This window comes from Myotis brandtii, unplaced genomic scaffold, assembly GCF_000412655.1.
Source record: "Myotis brandtii unplaced genomic scaffold, ASM41265v1 scaffold48, whole genome shotgun sequence".
Classification (NCBI taxonomy): domain Eukaryota; kingdom Metazoa; phylum Chordata; class Mammalia; order Chiroptera; family Vespertilionidae; genus Myotis; species Myotis brandtii.
The window spans coordinates 4278139-4303873 of record NW_005368341.1 but is presented as its reverse complement, the minus strand read 5'-3'; the positions used below and the strand labels follow the sequence as shown (position 1 = coordinate 4303873).

Here is a 25735-nt window from a genome sequence, read left to right as displayed (position 1 = left end):
ACATTTTAAGGCTTATGTTCAAGAATACAGAATTAAATTAGGAAAAATATATAGAAATTTATTTACCTTTGAACTAGACTTTCCCACAGAAATTCTCATTCTTACTCTCTCGGGTCCTCGTTTCCAAGATGACCAAGAAAAGAAGGAATAATGGTCGTGCCAAAAAAGGCCGCGGCCATGTGCAGCCTATTCATTGCACCAACTCACCTGGTGCGTGCCCAAGGACAAGGCCATTAAGAAGTTTGTCATTCGAAACATAGTGGAGGCCGCAGCTGTTCAGGACATCTCCAAAGCAAGTGTCTTTGACGCCTATATGCTTCCCAAGCTGTATGTGAAACTGCATTACTGTGTGAGCTGTGCCATTCACAGCAAGGTAGTCAGGAATCGTTCTCATGAAGCCCGGAAGGACCGAACACCCCCACCCCGATTTAGACCTGCGAGTGCTGCCCCACGACCTCCACCAAAGCCCATGTAAGGAGCTGAGTCTTTAAAGAGTGAAGAAAAATTCTCTTGGGGAAAAATAAATGGAAATTGTATTTCAAAAAAAAGAAAAAGAAAAAGAAAAGAAATTCTCATTCTTCAGTGAGAGCTATATGGTTTGTTAAACCCACCTTAGGTTTATATATACAAACAGTAGGTGCTAAATATTTAATGGCCTATGAGAATTGCAGAGAAAATTGCTCAGGAGAATTTACACCTTCTGAGTCTTGCACAATTTTTTTCCTCTAGGCCACAGAGAGATATTCTGTTTGTACTTAAGATAATCAATAAGTAAATCTGTGGACTTTGTAACTGATACAATATCTTATCCTTGCCAGATTTAAAAGAGAAGAATGCCAGGGGTATAAAATTCTGAAGTGTTGTTGCATGTCAATCTGATTTTCAATACTTATCTCTTTCTCTCAACATACAGTGTTTAATTAATTTTCAATTATTCCAAATTACTCTTTGATACCAGTTATAGATGATACATTGATAGAACTGGCATTGGACAAATATAGTAGGTTGTCATCCCTTTCTGAATACTATAATTAAGTTAAAGATAAGTTGAGGTTCCTGTGATTGTTTTAACTGGTTTACCCAAGTCACACAGACTAACAGGTTTAACATGTCAGTAGTTTCAAAACAATTAGAAAACTGATATGGGAAAATTGTGGTGTTACCCTAGACAGGATGATTCCTGGGTTCTTTGTCTTGTGGAGTCGAAGAATGAAACCACAGACAAAAGGTGGTATAGCAAAAGGTGGAAATTTATTGAGAAACAAGTATAGACTCTCACGTGGAGAGGGGGAAAGAATCCTACTAAGTCCCTTTTCTCTAGTTTATAAAGGCTGCAGATCTTTGTGCCTTGATATCCCCTTTATTGGTCACTATCCCCCTTAGATTAGACACTATAGCAACTCCAAAGCTCAAACCTCACATGAAGTACGTGAGGTTCCCTCTTTCTCCCTTATTGTTTCCCTATTCCCTCTGGGCTTTCTTCTTCCCCTCTGGATGTGGGGCTTCCTTCCCTTTATTTTATAAATGTATCCCTTCTGCATTTACCAGCTCCCTTAGTCTATGGAAATGTGCCCTGTGCTTTTTCCATGGACCCTTAATTTCAAAAATTGCCTAAACCTGTCTGTTTTACCCCTAAAAACTCCTTTCCAAACTTCCAAAGGAAAATATGGAATTGTCCATCACTAAAGTTCCTATTGGTTGCCTGCCAAAATTATCCTGAAACTACATTGGTGGGAGAAGGGTTGGGTGGCAGTTGGAGATAACTTATTAGGACAAATTTAAAAGTTTTGACATAAGATGTATGGACCTTGATTGACATGATGGTTGGTAGCACCTCTGGTGGGAGAGGTGATTGTGACTTAGATTTGTGGGGTTTATTTTGGAAGGAGAAGATATAAGACTCAGAGGTTGTTAATAATGGCAGAACTTAGGTTTTCTCTGATAGGATTTCAAAATGCTCTGTGCCTCTACTGCCTGAAGATGAACAGCTCCTCTTTTTTGTTGGTTGATGTGATTTAATGGTAATTGGAGAAAGGAGTTTAATGTGAGCCAAGATACAAAAGAAGTGGACAGGAGTTTTAAATCTCTATTATGGCTCTAACTTTGTCTCTATATGACAGTAAACAAGTCACTTAACTTGGTTAGGAAAATATGTCACAGCAGGTTATAGTCTGTCCACCAGTAGGTTATAGTCTGTCCACCAGGCAAAATAGGACCAGAGTGCATTTTTTAAGCCAAAACAGGGTCCTGTGACCATGAGGTTAAATGAGTATGAAGGCCCTGTGTCTGGGAGGGATCCGCAGTGCACAGTGTGCATGTGATCCTGACTTTGGCTAGTGATGGGCTGTGGGAATTAGCTAAACGAACAAATAATTCAGTGTTTAGTTTACCATTTTCTCAAAATATTTACAGGTTGATCAAATTTGTATTGAATGCTGTGGTAGGCAGAATAATGGCCACCCAAAGATGTCCACCTCCTAATCCCAGGAACTGGGAATATGTTACTTCACATGGCAAAAGGGACTTTGCAGATGGGATTCAGTTAAGGATCTTGGGATTTAGTTAAGGATCCTGGATCAACTGGGTGGACCCACTGGGATCACAAGAGTCCTTATACGTGAGAGGCTGGCAGGAGAGTCAGACTCAGAAGGAAATGGGATGATGGAAGCAATATCAAAGTGATGTGATGTGAACAAGACTCTACAGCAGCCGTGGGCAAACTATGGCCCGCGGGCCGGATCCGGCCCATTTGAAATGAATAAAACTAAAAAAAAAAAAAGACCGTACCCTTTTATGTAATGATGTTTACTTTGAATTTATATTAGTTCACACAAACACTCCATCCATGCTTTTGTTCTGGCCCTCCGGTCCAGTTTAAGAACCCATTGTGGCCCTCGAGTCAAAAAGTTTGCCCACCCCTGCTCTACAGGCCATTGCTGCTTGGAAGGTGGAAGGTGACCAGCCATGAGCCAATGAACGAGGCTGGCCTCAGGAAGCTGGAAAGAAGGCAGGGAAATTGATTTTCCCCTGGAGCCTCCAGAAGAGAATGCAGCCCTGCCATGGGCTCCAGAACTGTAGGATAATAAATCTGTATTGTTTGAAGCCGCTCGGTGGGTGGTAACGTGTTACAGCCCCTATAGGAAATGAGTACAAACTACTCATTCTCGGGAACCGTCTTAGGCACAGAACACAGCACAGAGAAAAGAGAAGCATGTGGTCTCCTGCTCTTAGGAGGCTCACAAGTTCAAAGTGCCCATCTTATTTGGCCTGTGAGGAAATTAAGCTGATATAATTAGCGTGATTTTCACCCAGAGAATCCGTTCTAAATACCAGCTCATGGATCTTTATGCAACAACATCTGTAACATGTAAATATGAAAAAAAAATTTCCCATTCCGCCTCTTCTTCAACACAAATTTTGTGTGTTACCCTAAAGACGGCTGTCCTCTGACCAGGAAAGGAAACAGCTTAATACCAATCCAATCACTTTTATTTATGAAGGATGTCTTTAGGATAACGGTCCTGCTTTTGCATCTTAAAGAGCTGGAACAATGGAAAGCCATTAAAAGAAAAGGAGGTGGCCTTTTCTCTAGGGCAGTGGCTTTTAACCTAAATGAAGAAACTGTGCCCTTAAAGAAGTCAAGTGACAGGAACAAAGTTTCACAGCAGTAGTGACAGGCCCTCCTTGAACTTGAGTTTCTTGATCCCTTTCAGCCTCTTTTCCCCACAGACACCTGGGTGCCTGGATCCAGGTGCTTTTTTAGAATCTGAAATAGGAATCAAGTCCATGTCACTAACCTACTTCCCAGCACACCCAGTGTGGATTACAAAAGGAAATTAACATGTAAAGAAACCCTTTGGAAACTGAAGGAGCCATGCTAGTTCCCTCCTTATATTATTTGGCTGGTCTCACTGTTGGTGTCATTTTCAAGTGTGGGGCTTGATTTAATAGAGACAGCCAACAACTGTGGATCTAATCAAATGGGGCTCAGAGCGCATAGCTTTCCGTGTGGGAGAGCTGTAAGAAACATTTTCAAGTTTTGGAGGGGTCTGAATAAGGCGAAAAGTATTCGAAGAGAGCTGGAAAATCAGGCTCAGGGATCTTGTTTTTCAGGTCTGTTATAGTCACTCTGTGAAGTATTGCAGACAATTCGTTATAATTTATCACACTGATACTCTTAGGTTGGATGAAGCCCAAACACAACCGAGTTAGATGCATATTAAATTACCTCTTACTTAAAAGGAGGGTGGTCTCACCAAGGCAGGATGGAGTTCATTAGCAGGCTGAGTTTTTCTTAACTCTTCATTATCTGGTTTCATATTATTCCTTGGTCCCAAGGAACATTGGACACCTCTCCTCTTTCAACTCTTAGAGAAGCACACAGGGCATTTTCTGAATCTCGGCAGCCACCAATTTCAGAGATAACATAATCATCACATATCTATAAACAAAACTCAGACTACCATGAAAATTGCTCCTATTCTTTGCATAAAATACATTTTTTAAGAAAAAGAAAAATATTGTCCTTGTGCATTTTTAAAATTTTTTTATTTTTGTTAATCCTCACCTGGAGATATTTTTTCCATTGATTTATTTTTATTTTTTTTTATCCTCACCCAAGGATATTTTCCCATTGATTTTTTAGAGTGAAAGAGAGGGAAAGACAGAGGAACATCGATGTGAGAGAAACACATCAATTGGTTGCCTCCTGCACAAGCCCTGACTAGGGCCCAGGCTAGGAGGAGCCTGCAACTGAGGTACCTGCCCTTGACCGGAATCCAACCCAAGACCCTTCAGTTCACAGGCCGATACTCTAACCACTGAGAAAACTGGCTAGGGCTGTCCTTGTGTATTTTTATTTTGATCTGCACAACGCAAAATATTCTACTCCATACAATTGTTGACTGACACGTGTATTGGGTGTATTGGGTGTATTCTAACATATGTGATCACATTTCTTCTACCTGACGAGCACTGCCACCCATATCATTCAATGAAGGACTCGGTTCAGACAGGATTCTATTGACAGATGGCCTTTCCAGAACTAGGAACTTCAAACTCCATGTAAATGGACTTTTAAATGTGCATTGTAAGTCTTTTAGGTGGGATTTCCCTGGAGGGCAAAAAGGACAGAGAAAAATCCCTGAGGTGCCCTAAATTTAATCATTTGACTCCAAAGGAATTTGTATTCATGCATTTTTATTTGTCTCTGAGTTGTTTATTGTTTTGTTCTTCTTTTAAAAACCAGGTCAGGTTGAACACTGGGGCATTTGACATCTATTTATCTGTTGGTCTCCAACTCTACATAAATGTCCTGTTAAGAGGGGATTTATCTCAGCTTAGAAATGAACCACCATGACATATTTTTATCCTTTTCCACACTCTAGTCACTCTCAGTCTTTGGGTCTCTCGTTAAACATCAAAGAATCTTCATAGGGAAAAGGTTGGGTGTGGAAATTGGGGGATGGGTGAGACTTGGTATTGGATGACAATCACAAAAATCAGTTTACTCTTGTCTCTAACATTGATCTTTCAGCAAGCACTTAAACCCAGTTTTTTCTGGTCCTTTTCAGTACTTCAAAGTAGCAGTTTATCAATAGAACCACCAAGCTAGACACAGTCCTAAGAGGTCATCTGGTTCATCTCGGTGCCTTAGGCATATGCATATCTAAGTAATTCCAGGCAGATAAAAAGAGACAAAGACACTTCTGCCTTTGAACCACATTGCCTCCTTGGCTATAGGACCTCACTTCCCCTTTGCATCTCTGGGTCTGTACTCACCATATAGTTTTAATGTGAGGAGGGATCTATTCTGGCTGAATTCTTTTATTTTCCTCCTAAATTTAGACTAATTCCATGCACTGTCACAGCTGGCAAAACCACCACAGTAACTTAAAAAAAAAAAAAAAGTGAAGAGCCTATGCATAGTGAAACACTTTAGGCTTTTGGGCTTTTTTAATCGTCCCTCTATAATTTCTGACCTAAGTGGCTTGGTAATGAGCTAATGTGGGAGATTCCATGACTCTATGGGTGGATCCTCCAAATGTAGATTTATTTTATCAGCAGGAGGTTGTTAAGTGACATGTGGAGACTGAATGTTCTTCCTTTTTTGACCTCCTCAAGCATAAATCATGAATCCCTACAAATTCAAGAAAGAAATTGCCCATAAAGCAAGACACAGATCTCTCTATCGTACAATTGTGTTTAAACAGTCTTGCGAAAACAATAGTTTTGAATCTGATTTAGCCTGCTTATTATTGTGCTTGTAAAAAAAAGAACACCTGATAAATGAATTTTTTTGGATTCTATAGGTAAAAGCCATTACTACCTTTTTTACATAACCAAGGAAGAGTTCATAGACAAAGAAGCTGGCTCTCTTTTTACATGGTTTAACTTTATCAAGGGAGGGGTGGGGGGAGGAGATAGAGAGTAGGGGGAGGACCCATATTTCAGAATGCTGTGTTTGCCCCCTTTGCAAGGATTTAGTGCTTTTTCAATAAAAAATAAATTTAATTTGTGGCTCCACTTCAAGTAAGATGGTTTGATGGTGAAAGTGGAGCAGTCCCAGCTCTTGATTTAGAGAAGTCGTGTGGCTGAATCCCTTAACATCACTTTCATGTGGTTTGGGTGAGCCATTCTCAGAAACCCCAAGCATTTTTGAAGATACTAAACTAAAGACATTCACAATTTTTCCCTCTCTTTTTTTCTACCAATCCTTCATGTTTTAACAAGCACTAGAGTTAATGCTGCCTACACTCTTTCTTGTCAGAGTAGAACGCTTTTTCTTCTCTCAAATAATCTCTTCTGTCTAATTCATACAACATCAATCAAAGGGTTGGATGCCGACCCATGCCATACCCAAATATCAACTTCCTATTGTTTAATTAAGCAGGATTTAGACATTTGATTTGAAGAAAGCTGGTGTTTTTTAACATGTAAAGCAATCCATAAATTCATCTCTTCTTATTCTTTTTATGAAGTGAAAGTTTGCTCTCAGATTGTACCTCATCCCTATTCCAGCCTACACATAGCAACCTGGGTTTCATATTGCCTGAGAGAGAGAGAAAGAGACAAAGAAAGAGAGAGAGACTGACTAAAGGGTTGGTAAAGGATTAGAAATCTGTACTGAAAAAGCTTCTTTGACCTGGGCGTGTTTCAGTGACCATTATTGTCAGGTATGATGGCATATCCCCACCTTGCTTTATCCATAATTTTTATTAATTTGTAATAAACAAATTAATAAAAATTAAATATGTGTGTGTGTGCATGTTATACCCCCTTTTTATCAACTGACCTCAAATCTTGGATTTTTTTTTTTGCTCCTGATGTTTTATAAGATCTAAAAAGATCTTTGTCTAGACCTAATCAAAAGTTAAAAAAAAAAAGTCAAACCCAAATAGAGGGACATTCAAGGAAATACCCGACCACCAGTACCCCTTGAAACAGTTAAGATTATCAAAAACAAGGGAAGGCAGAGAAGCTGTCACAGACTAGAGAAAGCTCAGGAGACATGATGACTAAATGGAATGTGGTGCCCTAGATGGGATCCTGGGACGGAAAAAGGACATTGGGTAAAAACACAGAGCATCCGAATTATGTATGGACTTCAGTATATTAATATTGGTTCAGTGGTTGTGACAAATGACCTATGTTAATGTAACAAGAAGGAAGATGCTAACTATAGGGAGAACAGGCTGTGAGGTGTAGGCTTTTCTGCAAATTTGAAACTATTATAAAATGCTTATTAAAAATGAGTAATGCTTGTTCTGATTCTCTACAGAACTCTGACTAGGCTGTCAGGATTGAAGTCAGAGGGAGAGCCACTGATCCTTTACAAACAAAGTTTGTAAGGGAAACAAACTTTCTTTTTGCAAATAAGAAAGCTGAAATTTCCTTTTTGTTCTGCAATGTAACTGTGATGGGTCACCTCTACCCTAACACCTGGCACCAGCAAGGTTTCCAACAGGTCATGTAGTTGATGGTTTGAAGCAGTTACTTTCTAGGAATGGCTTTGCATCTGAAAGAACTTGTTACCCAGATTCTTCACCTTGTTTTTGGGTAGTTTTTAGCTGGAATGTACCAAGAAAATGTTTGTGTTTATAAAGGCTCATTTTCACCTGGAAGTTTAGTATGTGTCTTGCATCTTAAGAGACTCTTTAGGTACAGGTAATGATGAAATGCACTTAAAAGTTTTCACTGCCGGTTGTTTTTTAAACTTTTTCCTAAACACAGGCCATCCTTTTCTCTAACTTCCAAAATGTGACCACTCTGTCCAAGATATCTATCTCATATATGAACCTCTTATTTTAAAAATGCATGTGTATTATTTCATATTTCTTGAGTTCAGAAGACTATTCCCAAGATCCTGTGTCTGTCTCTAAGTAATTAGAGCAGAGGAAGTCTTCCCTTTTCACAATAATTAATAATAATTCACATAATTATTGGGGGGGTGTAGATAAACAGTCATTTAAGAAGAACTTGTTGTACTGAAATGGCATTTTTGGTTTGACTGTGTAGTGACAAGACAAAAACAAAGCATTTTCTCCTAAAGTAGTGACAATATACACAGAGCTTGTCTGTGGTGACCTAATTGGTTTCCAGCTGCTAGCTGTTCAGTAGATGCCCGTGAAAGAATTAATTGGTCTCAACCAGTTCTCAGCAGGAAGTACCCACCTCATGGTAAATATCACTACAGTTGGTACTAATTAGCTTTGTCATCACCTGTTGCAACTAGTAGGCTAGGAGCTGAGTCAGGTGATCAATTTCTACAGCTCAAAGTCCATTCTGCCGTGTGGGGCTGCATGAGGCTCTGTCTGTGATTACCAGTGCCACCTAAGTAGTTAGAGCAGAGGAAGTCTTCCCTTTTCACAATAATTAATAATAATTCACATAATTATTGGGGGGGTGTAGATAAACAGTCATTTAAGAAGAACTTGTTGTACTGAAATGGCATTTTTGGTTTGACTGTGTAGTGACAAGATGAAAACAAAGCATTTTCTCCTAAAGTAGTGACAATACACACAGAGCTTGTCTGTGGTGACCCAATTGGTTTCCAGCTGCTAGCTGTTCAGTAGATGCCCATGAAAGAATTAATTGGTCTCAACCAGTTCTCAGCAGGGAGTACCCACCTCATGGTAAATATCACTACGGTTGGTACTAATTAGCTTTGTCATCACCTGTTGCAACCAGTAGGCTAGGAGCTGAGTCAGGTGATCAATTTCTACAGCTCAAAGTCCATTCTGCCGTGTGGGGCTGCATGAGGCTCTGTCTGTGATTACCAGTCCCACGGTATGAAGTCACAAGTGTGGTGCACAGGAGGCGGGATTGTGTATCTCAATGAGAAAATGTACCTGCATTCAACTGATGCAAGATTTCACAGTATATTGGCTTCTAAGTCAGCCAGGGCTGTAGTTCAGATTTGAGCTTCACCACTTACTATTGATTTGCTCTTAAGCCAGTGGCTTTATTTGTCTGAGCCTGAGTTTTGTAATCTGAAAAAATAGAGGCAAAATTACCCACCTAATGAAACTGATATAGAGAGATGCGTACGATATGTTTGGCACTTAGCAAGTATTCAAAATTTTTGGCACACCCCCACAAGCGAATAAGCATGTAACCCGGTGTGACAGTGATAATGATCATTAGCTCTCCTAACAATGAGAAAACTTTCAGGTGTTCAGTGTCAGTCTAGAAGGTGGTCCTAAAGGGAAGTGGGGACCTAAACCTTCACTATCCTTTTCTTAATGATCATGTTTGAAGAGCCTACTCATTTAGGAGGGGAGGGAAGTAAGAGATGTAAACACTAGTAAATGAAATGGAAGGAAACAAAGCAGTGGCATTTTAACAGGAAACACTTACTGTATCATGTGTGTGTCTCCATTGGTCAGATTGTGAAATGGTGTGTGACCCCATGAAGGAAACATCTCAGGCATGGCCAACATCAAGCATGTCAAACTCAAAGGCTAACATGGGCCAAATAAACAAGGTTTAAGTTTATGTGGGCCACAAAAAAACAAAAGCTTCAATTTTCATAGAAACGTAGGTTTATTTTGAAAAGTATATATATATATATACATATACAGGAGCAATGATAAAATTAATGTTTTCTTCCTGACACTTGGCATCTCTTCTCTGCTACTATCTTTCCTACTTCGGGGGAAATCTTGTTCTCAGTGATTACTTTCAAAACTGACCCAAGGTGAATGTCAGTAATTCTGGATCTGACAGGAGACATTGCCTTTCATAAATGTAAATAATTGCTCACACTGTTATATTGGCTGGGCCACAAAAATATTCGTTGTGGGCCTCATGCAGCCCATAGGCCGCAAGTTTGACATGCTTGGCCTAAATTGATGGAAGAGGAAATTCATCCCACAGTGACCTTGGGTTATACCCAGATTCATTGTTTTAGAACCGGTGCTCCAAATTTCTCAGTGCTACAAAGCACCAGGTGCTTGTTAAACACACAGACCAACAGGTCTCTTCAAAATGTTGATTAAGTAGACCCAGGCTGGGACTTGGGAATCTGTGTTGTTGTTGTTTTGTTTTGTTGTTTGTTTTTTTATTAAAGTGTAGTTGGCAGCATACAATATTGTACTAGTTTCAGGTGAACAATATAATGATTTGACATTTATATGCCTTATGATGTGATTACCACAAAAAGACTAACAGCCATCTGTCACAGGGCAAAGTTATTAACTATATTCCCTGTCTGTACACTACATCCCTGTGGCTTATTTATTATATAACTGCAAGTTTTTACCTCTTGCTCTCCTTCACCATTTTGCACCCATTTCCCTACCCCTTTCCCTTCAGGCAACTATCAGTTTGTTCCCTGTATGTATGAGTTTGTTTGTTTCTTCCTTTCTTTTAGATTCCACATATAAATAAAATCATATGATATTTGTTTTCTTACGTTTGACTTATTTCACTTATTACCCTCTAGGTCCATCCATATTGTCACAAGTGGCAAGATTTCATTCCTTACTATTGCCAAGTGATATCCCATTGTGTGTGTGTGTAGATATAGATATAGATATAGATATAGATATGGATATAGATATGGATATAGATATGGATATAGATATGGATTGTGTGTGTGTGTGTGTATGTGTGTGTGTGTGTGTGTGTGTGTGTGTGTGTGTGTGTGTGTGTGTGTCTTACATCTTCTTTATCCATTCATCTGTTGATGGAAATCTAGGTTGTTTTCATATCTTGACTATTATAAATAATACTATAATGAACCTAGGGGTGTGTTTATCTTTTCAAATTAATGCTTTTGTTTTCTTTGGTAAATACCCAGAAGTGGAATTGCTGGGTTGTATGGTGGTTCTATGTTTAATATTTTGAGGAGCGATCTGTGTCTTTAATCAACTAAGTCGTCTTATATTCAGATAAGTTTGAGAACCATTGATTTAAAACACTACTTTTTACTTGACTGCATATGGGAATTTCCTATGGAATTTTTAAAAATATTGATGCCTGAGTCCTACCCTCAGAAATTCTGATTAATTGGTATGTCCTATGGCTTAATCATTAGGGAATCTTTTAAATCTCCTCAGATGATGCTAAGGTACAGGCAAATTTAAAGTAACACTAATTTAGGAAATAGCCTGAGGGGTTCATGCACCTGTAAATGATGAATTAGTAATAGTCAGATGTAAAGTCACATCACCAATAAATAGATTCCAGCTTTGATTCAAGATGTGAAATATACTTTAACATTTTCCAGAAAATTCCCTGGAAGTAGTGTGCAAATTATCCGATTGCCCAGAATTTTATTGTATTCAAAAGTACTGGTACTGAAGGGACTACCAACTGTGATTTAGAGCCTAAATTCCCATAAATTGTCAGTACTTGAAGTATCAGTATACATATGAATAATAATATGGCCTTTATGTAATCTTGGCTTTCACTGCAGAATTATCTTTGGTGCTAACTGTACACTATTGTCTCTTTCTTCTCTAACTCGTTTTCCAAAGTCAGTAAAAGTTAGGACTTGGAATTCCCATCAACACAGGACCTATAAGGAGACATAAGGATCTGGGAAGCCCAGAGAATCAATGTCCCAGACAGAAGGGGAGGGCTGCTCAAAACAAGGACTCCAAGGAATTAAGCATGTGTAGTAACCCTTCTAAAAGTTTCTCATCAAGGCAAGACCATGCATTACTAATGGAATTGTTTAGGAAAGATTTGTTAATCAAAATGAGGTGTCCTCTGAACCTGACCTTCGTTTTCTCTAGAGATGTTTCTTCAAATCACAAACTAGTCATTTTTAACTCTATATGGAGCATATTGTTTATCAGTCTTTAAACTGCATTTCTCAATTCAAATCTTCCAATAATCCCAGTGAAAAGAGGCAAAGAAAATGCTCTGTTTGTAGGCAAGGTGAGAACTATCATGCTCTTATTATGAATTGAAAATTCAGGCGTAGACACCTCACAGCATTGGTGGGATTGCAAATTGGTACAACCACTATGGAAAACAATATAGAGTTCCTAAAAAAATTAGAACTACCATATGACCCAGAAATCCCACTTCTGGGTATTGATCTGAAGAAATCCAAAACCCTAATTCAAAAAGATTTATGCAGCCCTATGTACACTGCAGCATTATTCACAATCACCAAGATATGGAAGCAACCTAAGTGTCCATGCATAGATGAATGGATAAAGAAGAGGCAGTACATATATATACAATGGAATACTACTCAGCCATAAAAAATAATGAAATTTTACCATTTGCAATTACATGAATGGACCCAGAGCAGCAATTATCAACCTTTTTTATTTCATGACATGCATAAACTAATTACTAAATTCTGTAGCATAGCAAAAATTGCATATTTTTTGCCAATATGACCAAAAAATAGGTGTAATTTTGATTCATTCACACCAGACAGCTAGTGTTGTGTTGACTATTATTGTTTTATTTGACAATCTGAGGGAAAAGAGGTCAGTTCCTCTGACTAAATAACCAGATATTAAATGTTTTAAAATGTATTGCGGCACACTGCAATTGAATATCACTCACCTAGAGGTTATTATGTCAAGTAAAATAAGTTAGAAAGAGAAAGACAAATACCATGATTCCACTTATATGTATAACTTAAAAAACAAAATAAAAGGAATAAACAAAATAGAAACACACTTATAAATACAGAGAACAAATTGATGATTGCCAAGTAGAAAGGGATTTGGGAGAATGGGTGAAAAAGTGAAAGGGATTAAGAAGTACAAATTTCCAGTTATAAAAACAGTCACAGGGATGTAAAGTACAGTACAGGGAATATAGACAATAATATTGTAATAACTATGTATGGTGTCAGATGGGTACTAGATTTATCAGGATGACTACTTCATAAGGTATATAAATGTCTAACCACTATGTTGTACTTCTGAAAAAAATAAAATATTGTATAACAACTACAATTGAAAAATAAATTTAAATAAATAAATAAATTGAAAATTTGCCGCCCCAAAAAGCTAGTAGGTTTCAGAGCAAGAAGTCAGCTCTGGGGACTCCGAGTGTGTTAACCCTACCTTTCCGCCTCAGTGCTTCCTGTGGCGCAGAAACTGAAGATTTTCCGGGGAAAGTAAAGAGGATTGAATAATTATTTGAGGAAAGAGTGATCAAAATAGTCCAGACAGTTGTCCTGAAGATAATAAAAGGTTGATAAACTCCATGAGATCAAAATCATGTCTACACACTAACTTTTTCAAAAATTGAGATATAATTCACATACCAAAAATTCACCCTTTTAAAGTGTACAATTTAGTGTTTTTGGTATAGTCACAAAGTTGTTAGCCATCACCATTATCTATTCCAGAACATTTTATCGATACCCCACCCTAAAAATAAATCCTATATCCCATTCTCTCCAGGCCCCCATCCCTGAGCTACCACTAATCTACTTCCTGCCTGTATGGATTTGCCTATTCTGGACATTTCATATAAATAAAATTATACACTATCGGGTCTTTCGTGACCTTTTCACTTAGCATAATGTTCTCGGGGTTCATCCATGTGGTAGCTGCATCAAGTACTGCATTTATTTTTATTGACGAATAATAGTCCATTGTATGGATTTCCTACTTGTTAATTTGTTCCTTGGTTGATGGACATTTGGGTTGTTTCCACTTTGGGGCTACTATAAATGCTGTTGTGAACATTCATGTACATGTTTTTGTTTAGTCATATGTTTTCAGTTATCTTGGATATATACCTAGGAGTGGAATTACTAGGTCATATGTTAACTTTCTGTTTTAACTTTTGCAAGAACTTCTAGGCCAGTGGTTCTCAACCTTGGCTGCACATTAGAATCACCTGGGAATCTTTTTAAAATCCTGATTTCCAGGCCTCATCCTCCAGGAATGAGAAACAGGAAATTCCTCCAAAGAAACAGGAAATTCTGTTTCTTTGTTACTAATGTTGTGGCCCCACCCCATAACAAAGAAATAGAATTTCTGGAGTGTGAGGCCCAGAAATCAGGATTTTAAAAAGATTCCCAGGTTCTAATGTGGTGCAGCCAAGGTTGAGAACCACTGTTCTAGACTGTTTTCCAGAGTGGCTGTCTCATTTTACATTCCTATCAGCATTGTATGAGTGTTCCAGTTTTTCCACATCCTCACCAACACTTGTTATTTTCCTTTTTATCTTCCCCCAGCTTTATTGAGGTACTAGAGGCCCAGTGCACGAAAATCGTGCATGGGAGGAGGGGGTCCCTCAGCCGGACCTGCACCCTCTCCAATCCGGGATCCTTCTTGCAATCCGGAACCACTGGCTCCTAACTGCTCACCTGCCTGCCTGCCTGATGCCCCTAACTGCTCCCCTGCCAGCCTGATGGCCCTAACTGTTCTCCCTTGCTGGCCTGATCCCCCTAACTGCTCTCCCCTCCTGGCCTGATCTCCCTAACTACCTATCTGCTCTCCCTTCCTCTCCGTGCTCTTCGGACCCCTGGTGCAGGCATGCTGAGAGCTTTCCACCGTGGCCCCACCCCATCCTGATTGGTCGTTACCTGACGGTGTCCGGGCGAATTTGCATATTCCTCTACCCTTGCTGGCCTGATCCCCCTAACTGCTCTCCCCTCCTAGCCTGATCTCCTTAACTACCTATCTGCTCTCCCTTCCTCTCCGACCCCTTTGGACCCCTGGTGCAGGTATGCTGAGAGCTCTCCACCGTGGCCCCGCCCCATACTGATTGGTCACTGGACGGTGTCCCAGCGAATTTGCATATTCCTCTATTATTGGTATAGATAATTGACATGTAAACATTTAACAATTACAGCCATCCTAATGTATGTGAAGTGGCATCTCAGTGTGGTTTGATCACTAACTTTTGTATTTTCAGCACACAGGTCTGGGCACAGGATAGTCTCAATATTGAAAGGCATAAAAATTGCAAGGGATTCTAAGGAGAGTCTCAGAACGACTGGTTTCTAATCTTTAGGAAATCAAATTTTAGCATGAGCTGCTTTTTTAAAAAAATATAAACTCTGTCAAGAAGTAGCATGCAAGTTAATTTCTAATGGGGTGATAACTTTGAGTAGATGGTCACTCTTCTTAGAGTTAGAAGAATGCCATGTGCACCTGGGATAGAAACTTAGGCAAAGGAAAAGAGAGCTCAGAAGGAAACAAAACCCTTTTCCTTCATCTCCATTCAAGTTAAGTGCCCAAGTTGTGACTCCTGTGGTTGGCTTTAGCACCTTTACACCTTGCATGCAGTCAGATGCCTGGTGCTACATGATTGCCTTTATAAGAGAGGTTTTCAACAGCAGTGTTCTCCAATTCCATGTGTTTCCATTAACAAAAGAAATATCTCTGTGAGTTTCTTAGGTACTTGCAGAAATACATACTAGCTCACTAGTAGCCAGAAGCATCTGATCTGTCTGCCTCAGAGCCCTCTGACAGTCAGGCATTTGCTTTTAGGCAAATAAAATATCAGCCACCATTAAACAGCATATGGCAACAATATGGCCATTCCCTCTCCGGGGACCAACATCTCCCCAAAAGAGATGGTACTTGAAATAGGAGATACTTTCGAATGCAAGACCCCTATTGCTCCCACCCAGGCATGGTGGCTGGAGAGTGGGCTGAGTGCCATACACAGAAGGACAAGCCAGATCAAATGTGAGCATAGGGGACCGGCTGCCCAGCCAGCAACGGCCAAGGGCGATTTGTCCTAGGCAGCTGGATCTGTGGTTAAGGGGAAGTACCATCTCTAAGCTGGTCTGGATTAGCTCTGTAAAATAGAAAACAGCCCCCACAGCCACTTAAGAAGGGGTTGGGCTGACTGCAATTGAGTACAGTGGTGTGCAGTGAGCGGAGGGAGACATTGAAAGTGAAGTCTCCACCCGTCTCGTCTCAGTGGAATTCCCTCGGTGAACGGGGTAAAATAAACTGCCTTGTCTCGAAATGCATGATGAGGGTGTGGAACCCAGTTTAGTGGGTCAACTCGTGTTCAAGTGGACATGGGCAATATGGGGAAAGGGGCGCTGCCTCTGCAGAGGACACCGAAAATGGTCAACAGAGATGGCCTGATCCTGAAAGCATAGCCTACGCCTTGCTTGTTGTAATTTAGGGGAACTATACAGTATGCAAATCATCAAGATGTGATACTCGTCCTGGAATTATACCTCGTGTGTTACTAGTTTGTATCTAGTCGGTCAGGCTCATCAGTTTTACATCAAGCCTTTAACATATGAGCTTGCATTTCTGGGCCCTTGAGTTGACTGTCAGCATGGCCACATCAATGAAATCACTGGCCGTCTGAAAACAGAGTTCACATGTAGAGTGAGGGGAGCTTTGATTAGACAGCATCATCTAAAAATTCTTGTCAACTTGATCATTACTTTTCCACTTGGGTAAACTACTTGATTTGAATGCATAAAGGCCATATATTATTTCTGAAAATAATTCTAAGGCTCTAATATTGTAAAGAATAAAATAAAATAGGTAAAAAGTTAAAACTACAAAAATATATAGAGAGAGATATACATTTTTATAGAGCCAAGAATAACAAGGTAGGAAAACTTCTCGTTTCCAGTTGATTTTGTTTGTCTAAATTGTATTAACCATGTAATTTAATAATGCTTTATTATGACACTGAATAACTGAATTAATACAAAATGTTAAATGCCTAGGAAAGTGATTAAATTGTGTCAAAATGATATTATTAATGCTTTTCATAGAATATGCCTCAGAAAAGTGTACTGTTAAAAGGAGAACAACAAAAAATCACATGTTTTAGTGTCAATCAGTTTTTCTGGAATGCCTTTTTACTCTTTAGCCGCGGCTGTAACTGACAGGACAATATCATCCTTTGCTCTTTGTGCTGACAGTCTATAAATTCCATGACAATTGGCAGCAACAACTAGATCAGTAGCTGCATGAACAGCCGGAGGTTGCAGGGTTTTTTTCCAAGACACTTTGCTCCTAGGAGGTTGATGCATACTTTCCAAATTAGAAGAGGAGCTTTCTCCATCAGCGCTGAGTTGGGGGACTGTTCAAAAGGAACCTAAGCATTTGGATGAAAAATAAAAAATTTAGTCAATCATCCAAACATTTGCCACCATTACATCAAACATCAGGGCACTTAAAAACATCTCAAGAAATGACTGAATTCTAAACGTTACATCTAGATAATTGAGATCATACTTCCTTAACGTTTCCATATGAATGATAGCATGTTAGACGTGGCATACCCTGGAGATCTGGTTTGAGCCTTTATATATATATATTCTATAACACAGAGACTATGTAGTATAATTAATGTATTCAGCTTTAAAAATAAGTGGGCATTTAAGAATCATATAGATACTCCTCCATTTCTAATGTTTCAAATATAAAATAAGTATGTCCACTCCATTTTTCATGGAGATATTGTAAAGGCTGGTTTGCAGTAAAACAGAGTAGCCTCTGGTGGCAGAACTCTAGTGCCCTAAAGGGTTGTTACTCTTTGTCAGCATTAATTTGACATTTTATCAAATGTAGATAGAATTCTGAATTTGAGATGAGGGCTTTTGTGACATTTACAATTTTTTGAAGTGATTGGGTTAGCACTTAGTGGGCACTTGCTGTGATGAATGAAGAGTAAACAAACAAATGAATGAAAAAGTAGGAAGTAGAGTTCTCACTTTGTGGGATTGGAGTCTAGTTGATTGCTGACTGTGTGTTTCAGTTTTGTAGAAATACCCACACTGTTCATTTTTCTCTAGTTTAGTCTCTCAACAAACTGTGTAAGTTTTGGAGCAGTATTTGCTGGGATTTAACTGAAACGCAGAAGCAATCAAGTGGTCGAATTCTGGATTTTTCTAATTCAATGACATTCCTTTGTCCATATTGATTGGAGCTTTGGTAAATTCAATTGTTGGTACCACCTGGATAATTTTAAGTCTTTCTGAAGCTTTAAAGAAAACATTTCCAACATAGCTCAAGCAACATAAGAATTTCATCAATTGAAAACTAAGAATCATTTCTGTGGGATGTGTAAAACAAGAAGCTGACCGGCATTATTTTCTTTTTCTTTAATTCAGTATCATTATTGAGAGTTATTCTTGAACTTTATGAAAACCAGATTGGAGCACACATGCATGTTCTCCATTGAAACATGTTCAAGGAATTGGAACTGAAAATCATTCAAACTAGGAAAACATGACATTGAAAAATAGTCCACATTCTTTAATCTACCTCAGAGTGTCTGAGACTGTTTTTGACTAGAAAGCCTTAGGCTGGTAGCAGATCTGATTTTTTTAGAAATGGGTGTTTAGCTTCCCAGTCAGAAAGAGGTCATAATTTTTTTTCCCCAATCACTTCTTTACTTTGCTGGCTTGTCAGTTATAACCTTTGATCCTCTTTGTTGCTCAGAAAGCTATGATTTCTTGTTGTTGTCCACAGAAACCCAAATAGTGCCTGCCACTCAAGGCCCTGTCTTGTCTGGCCCAGGTGACCTCTTCAGCCACATTTCCTACTACTGGCCTCTTCCATGTAACCTCTTTCCCAGCCAAACCAGACTGTGGGCTGTTCATTAGGCTCTGTTTTGGTGCCTCTAGTCTTTCCTTCCCATTATCCATCTCTGTTTTTTATTTCCCCCTCTACTTGTTTTTTTGTTTGTTTGGGTTTTTTAAAATATATTTTATTGATTTGAGAGAGAGAAGGAGAGAGATGGAAACATCAATTGCCTGCCTCCTACACACCCCTACTGGAGACGGAGCCCATGACCTGGGCATGTACCCCAACTGGGAATCGAACTGGCGACCTCTTGGTTCCTGGGTCAACATTCAACCACTGAGCCATACCAGCTGGGCTCCTCTCTCTTTGTTGAACGTTCATACTTCATATATATTTCCTTCCATGAGATCTTTCTAACTATCCTGCCCTTTCCACTCTCCTCTCTTCTCTTTCTTAGCTAAAACAAATCTTCCCCCATCATACACATGTGCTCCTATGATTTAGTCATGGCGTGTACCACATTCAAGGCAGCTACTTATGTTTGCAAGTTGTGTCCTGCACACTTGCAGGGTGTTGTGAGGACAAAAATTCACCTTACTCCACTTGCCATGGCACCCACCCACCTGCATGACTGTGTCTGTGCAGAGTCACCTTTTTCAGTTTCATACAAAGGCATGGACTGGTATGGGTGGATTAGCAGCAACTTTGCCTGCCTGCCTTTTTCCTTTACCAGGGCACAAATTCGTGGAGGGCAGTGACTACCTTTGTATTCCCGTCATGCCTGGTACAATGCCTTTCTTACACATAAGATCATTTATTGAATTTAATTGAAGGGATGAAATGTATTTATTAAAAACAATTACTTCTGCACATAAACACAAACAGGGAAACCACTACAGGAAACAAAATGGACTTCTAAGCTGATGTGGACCAGCCAACTTGTCTGATTTTAAGTATATCATGGCTCTGTCTCCACTAAGCAATTTCCTATAAAATGTTGTGCCCAGTAGTCTTTTGTGGAATTTCAGAAACCACATTCACGACGCTATGACAGGCCATGGCAGAGTTGGACTGAAATCCGTTTCTGACTGTTTGTTAAAATAGGCAAAGAATAACATTAAGAATTGTCTGAAGTGGGCAGGATAAAGGTCAGGAGAATGCTCATGGGAGGCGAGGGAATTTGAGGAGGAACCGGTTGGATCAGCCTGAGGTCAGTTCGCTTCCTAGAAGTCTACACGAAGCCAAAAACAGAAAAAGCACCCCATCTTGAAAGCCTTCAAAGCCTTGCCAACCCTGTTCATAGTATAACTTGATGTGGCCATGACCTCAAAGCAGAGGATGGCTTTGTAAAGTGGAGAATTAATATTAGCTCTGATACAGTTTTATTGGTCAATGGGAAATGTCCATATAGCAAGCTTTCCAGACCACAAAACAATGATGTGCATCAGATAGGTTTTATGCCTATTTGATGACCTGGCCAGGACTTCAGATTTCAAGTTTCAAGGGGTAACCATTGGCCACCGTCTCAAGGGAAAGTCTGTGTACAAAATGTCCTACTCACTCTGCACTTCATCATTGCTTTATGTTTTCCAGAATGTGTTGGGTTTATGTAATGAACTGTTTTCTCTTCAGGAAGAAATAAGCTTTCTCCAAGCCTTTCACAGTGCTCCTCTCTCCCCTTTTCTTCACAGTCCTCTGTGATGTCAGTCTGCTTTGCTCGGTTCCATCCCAACTTGGTGGTTGGTGGGACGTACTCGGGCCAGATAGTCCTGTGGGATAATCGCAGTCATCGGAGGACGCCAGTGCAGCGGACACCCTTGTCAGCTGCTGCACACACAGTAAGTCAAGCTTTTGTCACATCCCCTGTTGGCCAGCCAAGCCCTGAAAGAAGGAATAACTGACAAAAGTACAATATTTTCAGTAACTCCAAGTTCCAAGTATCTAATTTATAGTGATTAGATCCTGACTGACTAAAATAAAGCCGAGTGCCAAGTAGGCGGAGGAAGCACTGGGTTAGAGAAGTCTCTCAATAATCTGCAAGTTTTAGCACATACAAAGGATTTCTTTGGATGTCCCAAAGGTCACCTGTGAGGGTGGATGCAAGCTAAAAATGGACATAGGGAGAAACTTTAGGAAAGGCATCTGTTCAATTGTTTCCCTAAACAAACCCTTCACATTTACATGTTAAGATAGAAAGTCATTCTCAAACAGACCATGAAGAGTAAGCATTTCATGTGTCTGGATGGCACATGAGACTTTTGCCAATAGGCCTTTTCCACTTGTGATTGGAGGGAGTGCTGTGGCTTTAAATTCTGGAATGCATGATGTAAGTCTCAACAGTGAAGTCTGCAGTGACAAAATAATCCCTAAGGTTAAAAGTTAACATCTCAAAACCATTACCCATAATTTAGCAGAAGAGGTTTAGTATAGTGTTTGGAAGACAACTGCTCTGTCATTTCCTTTAAGAGACTGACAGGTGTATTTAGAAATTGTTAAGAGGAATGGGAAGACAGGCATGTCTCCATCAATCCTTGCTACCTTGACATTCAGGGTAACTGATGTTCCTTCTCTGAAATGCCCAAATTATGCCCAAGGAAACAGCTCTACTATTGTTTCAGTTTCCTTAATGTGGTTGCCTCATTTGTTTCATCTGAGGGCCTCAAAACCACTCTAGCTTTAAAAAAGGACTGTTGGCTGTTTTAGCTAGACCATGAAGAGGAAAATTCTTCCACTCTTGTAAGATTGACAATGGAAAATGACAAATACCAAGTTAGTCTTAATTCTTATTGACTGGGGCCCAAGACACATGCAGGTGAAACTAGTTCTTGGGGATCTTGGAAAATTGCTCAGGCCTACCCCATTTCTCCAAACTAATAACAGAAAATTGTGACCCATGAGAAGATGGGCTTGGTGCAGGTGTTTGCTCCAGTAGCGTGAAAACACTTCTTGGCTCTATGTGTCTATCTGGTGTCTTTGCGAGCATACCTTCTGAAATTTCAAAAAATTACAAAGCCAAATGTTAGATTATTTAGCAATCAGCTTTTGGGGAGAGTCAAAATCCAGCTCTTCCAAAGAGTTCACCTTTCTTTTTCAAATAGCTTAGGACGTGATCGTCACAAGGAAAAGACAATTATTGCCAAACAGTGACATTATTTCTGTTAGAAAATAAAACAACAATTTCTTCTTCTCTTTTGCTGTATTTTGTTGAATCCATAGCTTAAAAAGTGCACGGTCAATTTTGTGACTGTCTTTCAACTTCCACTAATGCCTGGCTGATTGGTACCAGGATCAAAAGTGGTTAAGGAAAAAGAGGTCCACCACAGATTACTAACTAATTTCCTTTCACACCCACCACACATATGTATTTGAGACAACAGGAAACCCTAATTAAAGCAAAAGCCTTCTGCCACACAGTAAGTTTATTCCTAAAATAAATAAAAACAATCTGGCATCTAAACAGGAAAAATTAGTTCTACCATTGCTTTTTTCTTTTCATTAAGTAGAGTTGTGTATGTCTGTGTCTGTGTATGAGTAGACATGCCCACGTGTCTGCTTCTGTTCTGGTTTCTTTACATCTCTCTCTTTTCTTTTAAACTGAGTTTTATTACTCATGAAAGCAGAGGCCAGTAGTACTGATTAAAGCCAGGGAGGGGCTACCACACATATTCTTTCTCTAGGCATTTGGCTCTACACATTCTTCTAGCTGCCTTTTTCCCTACTATACCCATTCATGGGAGTCCCAGTCCACTAGGGTCTTGGTGATTTGTGTTGATGCTCCATGGTTAACAACAACAACAAATAAACCAGTGGACTCTTGCTGAAAAACCCTATGTAGATTTTAGGTCCATAACACTGTTTGGACCTTGCTTGCCCATCTTTAGGGATTTTTAATTTAAAAATTTGGGGTGAAATAAGATTACATAAGCATTTCAAGTGCATAATATTATAATACATCATCTGTACATTGCATTGTGTGCTCATCATCCCAAGTCTAGTCTCCTTCCAACACCATACATTTAATCCCCTTTACCATCTTCATCCTCCCCCCACACACCTTCCTCTCTGGTAACCGCTATACTGTTGGCTGTGTTATTGAGATTTTTTGTTTGTTTGTCCTGGTCATTCCTTTGCTTCTTTCTGTTTTATATTCTACATATGATTCTTGTCACTTTCTGTCTACCATTCTTCAGTTTTGCTAAGTCTGCTCTTTTTAGGTGAGAATTCGTTTCACCCATTCTCCCACTTGATTTTCGTGCAGAGCTTTGTAGGCTGTGTGGCTCAGGGCTTGCATTTGCGTACTGCTTCAGGTCCCACACACCCCAGGAGAGACTGGAGGAAAAGCATTGTCCACAGTCCCCCCACCAGTTAGGCCCTTTGATATTAAAGGACCTGATCAGGATAACATTCAGTTTCAGATCTCCCATGCGAGATCCACTAGAGCTGGTTCATTGGAAAGTTTCTGTAGGAATATGGTATGGAAAAGACTTAGTTGACTAGTTGACGGTCCATCAACTGGGTAAAAGAGATGATGTGATCACCAAAGCAGCAAATGTAATCTTAAGATGCATTAATACAGGTGTATTTTTTATCACATGAGAAGTGACTATTCAGCACTCCCTGGATTTCTAGATTCTCTCAGAGTATAGGTAGATTTTTTTTTCTCACAACTCCAATGTTGAGAGGAACTCAGACAAAATATAGCATATTCAAAAGATTGTGACCAGGATGGGGAAGGTATTGAAAACCAGGTACTCAAGGACAATTGAAGGAATTGGTGATGATTAGTCTAAGTAAGACAAGACTGAGGGAGGAAGGCACAATAACAAACTAAATATTGTTTTGAGTTGACCAGTATAATCCCAGAGGGCACTGTACTGAAAATATCTCTTTGAGCTTTCTTTACCCCATTGGTGGAAGGAATTAGTGCTAAAACTAACTACCCCAAAGAAAGGTGTTTAAGCAGAGTTTGGACCACCTCTTGGTAAAGGCAGATGAGCAGCTGGCCTAAATGATTATTATGGTCCCTTCTGACCAGGAGTTTATATGATAATAACAGTTTGGGAACCATTCTTTATATAATATCAACTTTCCAATATTAAAGATTGTTTCATTGTCATTGTGGCTGGGTATAATGGACAGTAACTCATCAAGAGTAAGACTTAGACTGTCAGCTATTTGCACAGAGAAGCATCAGCTAAGCTGTGGTTTGGCCACTGATGGCTAAGCTGCTTGAAATCTAACCCAAATTGCTGCTAGGTTCTGCTCATACTAACCTTCTATTTAGTATTTAATGTGCAGCTGCAAATGATTTTAGGCTGCCATTTAGGATTCTACAGAGTGGGATAACCTACTAGAGTTATGACAGAAGGTTAGAGAGCATCTTTCTTATGACTCCTGGGATGTATACATGACCTTTCTCAAGGTCCTGGCCAAATCTAAGCCTCCATACTATGGCAAATCATGTTTTGAAAAATAAATCTATCATTTTCTTAGATTTTGCAGTAACATAAAAGAACCTAATTTTATCTCACGAGGTGCATTGTGCCAATAGTTTCCACCACCAACATCTCTCCCTCAAATGAAAGAGGCTGATGAATATTAACCACTTCTTATAAAGAATGTTAACAAATGTTTGGCACTATGACCATAATGCCTTAAACTCCAGATTTCGTAATACTTATTCCTTCCAAAAGCCAATAGTTCTCCCCTTTTGAAGACTGGCTTTTTCCATCACTCTTGGTGAGCTCAGATGCCAAACTGTGCAATGGAGACTCATTCAAGCAATCCAGATTCACCTCCCTGTATGGCTTCTCCCCACCAACCCTCCCTTGCTCTATGTAGCTTCCTTCAGCTCTGTTGCACTGCACCTGACTGAGCACAGGGAAGCTTTGCGTTTCCACCACTATGTGTTGCTGACACAGCTTTTAGAAAGAAATCAGGTTCAAATCAAAAGTGGCAAATGACCTGAGGCTTGTGTTATTGTAGGATTATGTCCTTCTTTAATCCTTGTTTTGGAGTAATGTGTTTAACACTCAAATGTAAGCATTTCCTCCTGGGTCGGAGTCTGATCCTCCATGTTTATGTTTTTGCAGCATCCCGTGTACTGTGTAAATGTTGTTGGGACCCAGAATGCTCATAACCTCATCACCGTCTCTACTGATGGTAAAATGTGTTCCTGGAGCCTGGATATGCTCTCAACGCCACAGGTGGGTTTGTTTTCCCCTACACAGAAGAGCATCCTGGTTAAAAGAGATACCTGCCTAATGGAACACAGTTCCTAAAAGCCAAACCCTCACATCCTATAGGAGCTAAAACCAATGGATGCACTTGAAAGAGTGGGGCCTGCTTTCAGCAGTCTCCTCTTGAAGCCAAAACCCATTTCCTTTACCACAAATCATGTAATTATTGTAAGACGTTAATCCTTAGGTCAGTTTCAAGTGAAAATGAAATAATCCATTTTGAAGCATAGTAATTATAGAAGTTGCCTGTGGTATGAATTGTACCTACCCTACAGAATTGCTAAACAGATGCAAAGGAGGCGGGAGCTCAACAGAGCAATCCCTCTGAGAAGAGGTATCCTGGCAAAACAGACACCCAGGCCCTTCCTTGTATTCATTGCCTAGACGACCGCCTGTGTGTATAAAGAATTTGTCAAACCATCTGTTTTCTCCTCTGGAATGTTGTTAGTATGGCTCCTGCCATTCCTTGCTCAACGAATGAGAAGTCAAAAATGAAATAGTTCCAAAGATTTCAAACCACTGCTGATTACAGTAATGGGAACCAAACAA

The 25735-nt window shown here is 39.7% G+C and overlaps 1 protein-coding gene and 1 pseudogene across 4 annotated transcripts in view; both read left to right on the top strand.

Moving 5' to 3' along the window:
- The window catches only part of DYNC1I1 (dynein, cytoplasmic 1, intermediate chain 1), a 248208-nt gene that overhangs the window by 159747 nt on the left and 62726 nt on the right, over positions 1 to 25735 (top strand). For all 4 annotated transcript variants that reach the window (XM_005876054.2, XM_005876057.2, XM_005876053.2 and 1 more), the window contains 2 exons: positions 20639 to 20785; positions 25040 to 25153. In XM_005876054.2, the coding sequence (XP_005876116.1) occupies positions 20639 to 20785; positions 25040 to 25153 (261 nt within the window). The remainder of the gene's footprint in view (positions 1 to 20638; positions 20786 to 25039; positions 25154 to 25735) is intronic.
- LOC106727791 lies at positions 122 to 560 on the top strand (annotated as a pseudogene).